Genomic DNA, 8,082 nt, shown 5'->3' with positions numbered 1-8,082 from the left:
GGTTTTTATTTTTAGAAAATGATAGTAGTGGTGGGGTGGGGTATTCGTGGTGTGGATGATGACGATGGTGGCGGTGACGGGGTAGTGGTGGATGTGATGGTAGGTCATAATTTAATGTAGTGGTGATGGTGATGTGTGTAGGGGTAGGGTGGGGTGTACGTGTGGTTTGTAGGGGTGGGAGAGAGAGAGAGAGAGAGAGAGAGAGAGAGAGTATGTGTGTGTGTGTTTTGTGCCGCGGGGGGGGGGGGGGGGGGGGGGGGGTATGTTTGTGGGGGTAGTGGTGGTGGTGACGGTGGTATGTGTGTATTTGTAGGGGTGGGGATGGGGCGGGCTTAGGAATGGGTGGGTTGGGGATGTAGAGGTTGGTGGCGTTGGGGCAAGTGTATGTTTATATTATTAAATTTCTTGGAATTAGAAAAATATGGAAAATAATTATTATCGGTTTTCCAAAATTTTCTAAGTTCTTTGCAATTTTGAAAAACGGAAAATTTTCATTTTCTATGAAAAAGTTAGAAAAATTACCGTATTTTCAAAATTTTCATTTTTCTTAAAAAAATTTCTAGAAAACTGTACGTTTTTCCGTAACTAAACGCACCCTTGATTTTTTAAATACAAATATCATTTTTTTTTCTCTTTTGTGATAAGCTAACACAGTTTCAAAGTGTTATTTTACGTAATATCACTACCAAATAAATAAGATTAAAAGTGTTTGAAAACGGAAACAAAACAGTGAATTCAAACAAGGAAATTCTTCTACATGAATAATTTGCATGCCTGTATGAACAACACAAATGCATATATTGTAAGGGTTAATGCCATCAAATGACTTTCCATAACTATCAAGCGTTAAGACATTAGCTCTTTTAATTCTATTCAATAGAGGCTTAGAGCAACTAGCTATTACTGGTGGTTCTATTGAGCTATTGGAGTGGACTTCAACATGGATTTTTGCATATTTTTGGTATTTCTATTAAGCCTTCAGATTTTAAAAATATCCACATGGACACAATATGTGCAGAATTTGTCATATTAGATACCAAATGAGATTAGATACCAGTTTACCTAGTTTAAATCCAGTTAATCCACTATTCCATTATTGAATACAAGTAAAATATTAGTAACTTAAAATCCAACTAACTAAATGGCTTCTAGCCCACCGGCCCTCCCTCCTTGAGGTCGAAGGTTATAGACATAGGTGAAATTAAGAAATAGTTTAAGAGTAAATTAGATTTGCCGTTTAAAAAAAAAAAAAAAAAGATTCAACTAACGGTTAGGGTAAAATTTATGATATTAACCCTATATTATAATGATATTACATGAGAAAACTCTAAAATTAACGTAGATACACTAGTTACATCAAAGTACAAAGCACAATAAAATATGCATCATGAGGTAAATAATGATTTTCCAATATAGAATTCCTCAAAAAAACTTTGAACAACAACAAATTACCTGTTGTCTTTCTTAAGGTAAAAATTGTAGCATTTAAGAGAGTAGTTAATTGTTTTAAAAAATAAATAAATAAGAGTATTCACTTGATATTTGTCACAAACCGGGTTGGGCTTAGACCAGTTTAGGGTCGGGTAACCCGCGATTCCGATTCCCACCAAATTGGTTAAGCAATTGCATATGCAAGTGTTTGGAGGTGTTTTGGACGCCACGCTGTCTTTTTCATACACAACAATCCTTGTGCATCCTTAGAATATGTTAACCGGACTTCCCAATGCATAGACCTGAAAGCTTTCTCCACTTCCAATTCATTCATGATCTCAATGTTGTCACGGATTATAATTATACCTTCCGGTCTCAATAACCTATCTATCTCCGCAAATAAAGCCGTCATGTTACACCTATAACACCAAATATAAAGTATCTGATGAGTACGTACCTTAACTTTTCTCAGATCAATGTTCATATCCATAACACCATGATATGGGTTTTATATATATATGACGCCTAAAACCAATTCGTTTTGAAAAACTGACGGTTTGCGTTTTTGTTTTTAAAAAGTGGTCCTGTTATTATGTTTTAAAATCCAAAATGAAAACAGTATATATCTTAATACAATCTTGTTTTTTTTCATATATAAGTTCCTTGATTAACTATTTAAGACATTTTTTGAATAAAATTTTATTTTTTGATATTCTATATTATAAAATTCGAAAAATATAGGGTTTTGGCTTCAACAAGTTTTTTGATATTATATATTATAAAATTCAACGGGTGTGGATAGAGTGATTTTAGATGACATTCATGTCTTTTGCATAGAGGACATATCAAGAAGAAACAAAAAATGTTCCACCTGCCCTGCTGCTGCAGACGAACAAACGGGAATTAAGATGTAGATGCTCACTTTGTTTTTATCATGGAAAAAAGATGGTCTGCATGTAGAAGATCATATGTACGTGGGTAGCTGCTAAATGACTCGCACCAATCATGATACATTCCAAATAAACCACGCTCGTATATTATTGGGAGTGTATCAGGAGAATCAACCAGTACCACATTCATCACCCATACACTACCTATATCCTGCAAAGCAGCTGCAAATCTGCAATTTAAAAAAATAAAAAAAATTTAAAAAACCTGACTAAAGATTTTAAATAGAAAAAAAAAAACATAATGTAGGTTTTGCTTACCCTCCATAAACAGCTCGCATGTCCATGACATTCCTGACACTTGACCAGTTTATTCCTAAGCCGGTGATGTATGACTTGGTAACCACACGTTTCCAGTGTTGATAGTCCACAGTGAAGTCCTGGGGTGCTGGTTTCCCGTAAACACCAACCTCTGAACTCAACAACCAGAAAGGTGGTTTTTCCATTCTTGATGGCCATTCTTCAGGCCACTCAGACCCACGCACTGATGCCGTCGTTGGTATCTTGTGCATGCATGCTTGCAGATCTACTTTCCTGAAAATTAACAACAATTCAATTTCATTTCAACAAAAAAAAAACATGCTATATTAGTTTAATCAAACTACGTTGCTATTTCTTGCATGTAACACTACAAAGAAGATAGCATCTTATCATACTCTTGTAACCCATAGTTATTTACTTGTGCTGAAAAGACCCACAAACACCATGTGATAGATCTTGCAACATACTTTCCTTCATTTGTTTTTTTATTTCTTTACTTTCACTTCTTTAATTTCTTACTAAGACATTGTAGTTTCAGAAATCTACTCGGTTACAGCATCGTACTTTTAAATTTTTCTTTTGGTTATGACGACAATCATTGGGAAAACCTAACTAACTAATTACCCGGTTATAACAGAGAAAAATGTTTTGTAGTTAGATGACATTGCTATAATGGGTCATCAAAGTATAAAGTTTTAATAGGAAGAAATGGAAGTAGGATGCCATAATAAATAAATACATGAGAGTATGTTGGTTGATGTAACCCTAAAAAGATAGTATTATAATACTCTTGCAAATGGCATTTGAAAGTAACCACAATATTCATATCATCATAACCTTTGCTTGGAAAGAAATTTTATTAGGACATTATAATTATACCAAATTGTTGTGGCATTGGGTGGTTTTTCAAGTGTAATATTGAAACAGGAAGAAACTGATAATAAACATATGAGTATTTCTTGAAAGTAAAGTGAAGATAAGGGATTAAAGACAAGTACCAAGCAGCATTTGGATCATCAGATTCTTTGCAGAATGGAGGATGATTTTGTAATCTTGTGTCATAGCATTCATTAGAAATAGGCTTCTGATACACAGCAACACCAATCCTATTTACCTTATCCTTACTTATTGACTTCACTTCCCAACACATTGCCCGAGTCAAGTTGTTCATTGCTGCCAGTTAACAATATCAGCATTCAGCAAGCAGACTTCCTTTAGGCCCCATCCGCATTGGACTAGGTCTGATGTCAAAAGGACAAAAATTATTTACGTGAATGCCCTTTGTAGGCTATTTCCGATGAGGAGGGTATTCAAGTATATATTTCACAAATGAAAAATCCAGAGTGCGTCTCTGTCCCACCATTTTTGGTTGGATAAAAGATTGAAAACACATGAGTCCCAGTCTCTTATTAGCCCAATGCATGCCAACACTTAACAGATATTTACATACCTTCCCAAATCTGAGAGTCTTCAGGCTTTTTCTTGTAGATAGGAGTAGCTGACCATATAAAGAAGCCACCAGGTCGTAATAGACGATTCACCTCCAACAGTAGTTTACCATCTAAACGTGATACATAGAGATATAAAAAAATGATACGCTAATTTAATAAGGAAATATATATATATATATATTAATAAAAATAAAAATAAAGACAAAGAACCTTCAATGTGCCATGGCACTCTGCAGCGTGCACAATGGACGACATCAAAGACTCTTGCAGGAAAAGGAAGTCTCTGAGTGCCCATGACAGCTGAAAGAGCAGGTATTCCTCTCTCAAGTGCAAACTGAACTTGAGCTTCATGTTCATCTTTTGGAGCTAAAGACATTGTCAACACATCTTTGTCAAACAGAAATCCTCCAAAACTAGCAACCCCACATCCAACATCTAATACTACACGTGAGTGATTTCCCCAACCAATATCTCCCACAATCTGCACCATTATTTGATAATGGAATTTGTTAAAGGAATTGAAATACTTGGTTGGAAGATTTTTATAGTAAATTGAATCATTACCTCTTGTATAAAATCAATGTAATGGAGGGCACCATGCTTAAATTGTGTTCCACCACCAGGGAAAGTAAGATACTCCCCACTAACTTTCACCCAGTTTTGGCGTCCCTTAAATTCTGCTAGCTTAGTGTGAGGGACGTTATGGTACCATATCTGCCAAAAAAAAATTATCTGATTTGCTTACATAAAAGATTAGAATTCTCATCAATCCTATCCAAAACAGTGTTTATGATGTTTCAAATGAAACATAGGTGTTTCAAAATTTGACTTGGAAGCTTCTTATTTTGTATACATGTATACAAACATGATAGATTATAGATACACAAGAAACTTAAATACCCAAATCTTTAAAACAAACAGCATCAGTGAGCATAGCATACTTTGAAGAAACAAAACAAGTAAGTATACCTTTTCCCTGCTTTCAGGCCAGTGTATTGGGTGTTGGTATCCTTGAGGCAAAGGAACAAGGCAAGTTGGAGGGTCCTGAGGACAATGCCTTTCCCTATGTTCATAATGCTTAGTGGTTGGAAGACCCTTAATAGCTTCCAAGTTATCAAGACATGGAATGAAATCAGACCCAGCACTCACATTGCACACTTTCCAATCAAACTTATCTTCTTCTGTTCCCTGTGTTCAAAATCATCCATTCCAAATCTCATATTAAAATTAACAAAAATGGAAAGAATCACATTCTTTCAAGAACGGTCCATTCCATTCCATTGGTCCAAACAAACAGGTTGTTTACATTCCTACGGAATGGAATGAACCATTCCATTCATTTCTTGATTCCATCATACCAAACATTACCTTAGCTCCGGAAGGTAGTATCTCGTTTGAAGAAGAACCAGTCTTTTCCTCCTTATTATCGTTCTCCTCAAATTTCTTTTTTACATCTGAGTTATCTCCATTTGTAGTTCCCTTACCCTCTTGATAATTTATTTCTTCTTCTCCAGGCTTCCTGCCTTCACTATCACTTCGCGTCTCCCCACCTTCCAAATCTATATCATCAGCCTTAGATTCTTCATCTTCTTTCTTTTTTGTGGCTTCATCCTGAAGATCAGCAGGATTATCTTCAAACTGTTTAGCATCGCTGTTTTTGGTAGTTGTGGTGTCCTCACTTGTTGCACTGTTTTCATTACTTTTATCATTGATCACCTTGCTTTCATCATCTATTATTGAGATATGATTCTTGTTTCCATGACTAGTATCTACATTTTGAAAAGGAACAATGAATGAAGAAGCCATCATCCATACCCCTACTGAGCACAGGGCCACAAATGCCACCAATGTCACTGTAGAACAGTAATTGCTTGATGATTTTCTGCCATCAACTTTAGAGTATTTTCCTAATGCCATTCTTGTTCATGTAAATTCTCTTACAATTTCATAATCTGCATATAAATATATGATGAATGCTATTACATGTCTTGTAACAAAACTCAAAAGATACTTGCCATTTAATATAGCTCCTCTTCAGATAAGCTTTTTTCTAAAACTTACCATATCCAACTTATGTATAAACCAATGAATTGCAGCAAAGCAATAGACGATTTTGGCAATAATGGAGATACTGTCATAATCAATCACATTTGTTTATCAATTACACCCAACTTTTTTTCAATAATAGATGCATATAAATAGATTAGGTTAAGTGTAGTTTGGTCACTAAAAAGAAGTATAAAACCCTTATTTTGCTCATTTTCATGTACCCATCCAGTTTCCCTTTTTCTTCTCTCAGAAGTCAAAGAAACTCGACAACAATTATCCTTTTGATTTCTCTCTGTTTCTCCAAAACACTTAGCACCATTGAGTTATAGCATAGTGACATGTTTTAGGGCAATACTTTATCAACTTTTAAGCTGAAGCAAAATACTAACTCATCTACTTATGAATGGAGGGGGTAATACCGTAATATGACAACATTCATTTGATAGAAACTCTGGATTCTCTCAGTTCCATTAAAAGGAACAGCGCTTTGACCATAGATGTAAAACAGGTTAATCTTCTTGCTTCAAACTAGATATGGAACAAAATTAACAATATTCAAACTACATAGAAATTCTAACAGGTAGTATAAATAACAAACAGAATGAAATTCAAGCAAATGTTGAGAAAATCAGATACGCGAGATTTCATAGCTGAAAACTATGGGAATAGACAAACCTTGAATCCAATAGCCATTCTGGCATACAGATCTGACGGATCTTGAACGAGCAGGCGTGGATACGAGGTCATTGCCAAATGCCAATGTCAGCACGTAGGAGATGATATTGATACCAGGACCAGCTTACGCACAATGAAAACGGGCAGTGAGATTTTATTTGTGCACGCATACACCATTCACCAAGTGACACATGTAGCAAGATACATTAATACCCATATTCTATATTGTATGATGTATCCGTGGAACTATTGACCCCTTTGTCGGTTTCACGATAAAAAAAAATACTACTATAAATAGAGTAAATTACAGCAATGGTCCTTGTGGTTTTTTCAAATTTGTAACTTTAGTCTAAGCGTTTAAGACGTTGACAGGGATAATCCATTTTGTCCGGAGAAATTAAAGCAATGGTCCGTACATGATAGCGTTCGAATCAGATGTTAAGGTTGCGTTTAGTTATAGAAAAACAATTTTCATTTTCCGTTTTTTGTTTTCCCTTTTCAATTTTCGCTTTCCGTTTTCATTTTTCATTGAAAAATTTAGAAAACGCGTTTAGTTAAACTTATTCATTTTTCATTTTCAGTTTTAGAAAATTAGAAAACGTGTTTAGATGTGTATTTTTCTATCGGTTTTCATTTTTAGAAAACGGTAACGGTGGTAGGGTGTAGGTGGGGACGATGACGGTAGCGCGTCGGCGAAGGTGGTGGTGACGACAGGCGATGGTGGTGGCGGCGGAAATTGTGTCAGTGGTGGTGATGGCGGCGGTGGTGGTGCTAGTGACGGGTTGGTGGTGGTGGTGATGGTAATGGTAGGTCGGTGATTGTGGTGGTGGTGTTGGGTGGGTGGGGGTGCGAGTGTTTGTTTGTGTGTGTTTGTGGGGGTAGGTGTGGGTTTGTGTGTGTGTGGGTGTGTGTGTCTGTGAGGGTGGGGGTGGGGGTAGGTGTGGGTTTGTGTATGTGTGGGTGTGTGTGTGTCTGTAAGGGTGGGGGTAGGTGTGGATTTGTGTATGTGTGGGTGTGTGTGTGTGTCTGTAAGGGTGGGGTAGGTGTGGGTTTGTGTGTGTGTGGATGTGTGTTTGTGGGGGTGTGGGTGGGTATGTGTGTGAGTGTGTTTGTGTGTGTGGGGGTGCATTGGTGGGTATGTATGTGTGTGTGTGTTTGTGGGTGGGTGTGTGTATGGGTGGGTGGGTATGTATGTGTGTGTGTGTTTGTGGGTGGGTATGTATGTGTGTGTGTTTGTAAGTGGGTATGTATGTGTGTGTGTGTTTGTG

General features: G+C 36.6%; 1 protein-coding gene across 5 annotated transcripts; it reads right to left on the bottom strand.

The window, feature by feature from the left end:
• Window positions 1-1,393: 1,393 nt before the first annotated feature.
• On the bottom strand, window positions 1,394-7,025 carry LOC145073013 (putative methyltransferase PMT26). Of its 5 annotated transcripts, XM_079019557.1 has the most exons (12): window positions 6,815-7,024; window positions 6,559-6,667; window positions 6,152-6,221; window positions 5,459-6,042; window positions 5,060-5,278; window positions 4,655-4,804; window positions 4,301-4,571; window positions 4,090-4,200; window positions 3,638-3,812; window positions 2,640-2,912; window positions 2,354-2,551; window positions 1,394-1,850 (listed from the first exon to the last, which is right to left on the bottom strand). In XM_079019557.1, exons 4-12 carry the CDS (start codon window positions 6,005-6,007, stop codon window positions 1,616-1,618), a joined length of 2,181 nt encoding a protein of 726 aa, XP_078875683.1. In that variant the 5' UTR covers window positions 6,008-6,042; window positions 6,152-6,221; window positions 6,559-6,667; window positions 6,815-7,024; the 3' UTR covers window positions 1,394-1,615. The 5 variants fall into 5 exon arrangements, with proteins under 5 accessions (XP_078875683.1, XP_078875682.1, XP_078875681.1 ...); XM_079019556.1 differs by lacking the exon at window positions 6,152-6,221; XM_079019555.1 differs by lacking the exons at window positions 6,152-6,221; window positions 6,559-6,667 and having other exon boundaries at window positions 6,815-7,023.
• Window positions 7,026-8,082: the final 1,057 nt, after the last annotated feature.

Source organism: Lactuca serriola, chromosome 9 (genome assembly GCF_051521515.1).
Source record: "Lactuca serriola cultivar US96UC23 chromosome 9, Lser_US96UC23_V15, whole genome shotgun sequence".
Lineage (NCBI taxonomy): Eukaryota > Viridiplantae > Streptophyta > Magnoliopsida > Asterales > Asteraceae > Lactuca > Lactuca serriola.
The sequence above is the reverse complement of the archived record's forward strand: the minus strand, read 5'-3'. Positions and strand labels throughout refer to the sequence as shown.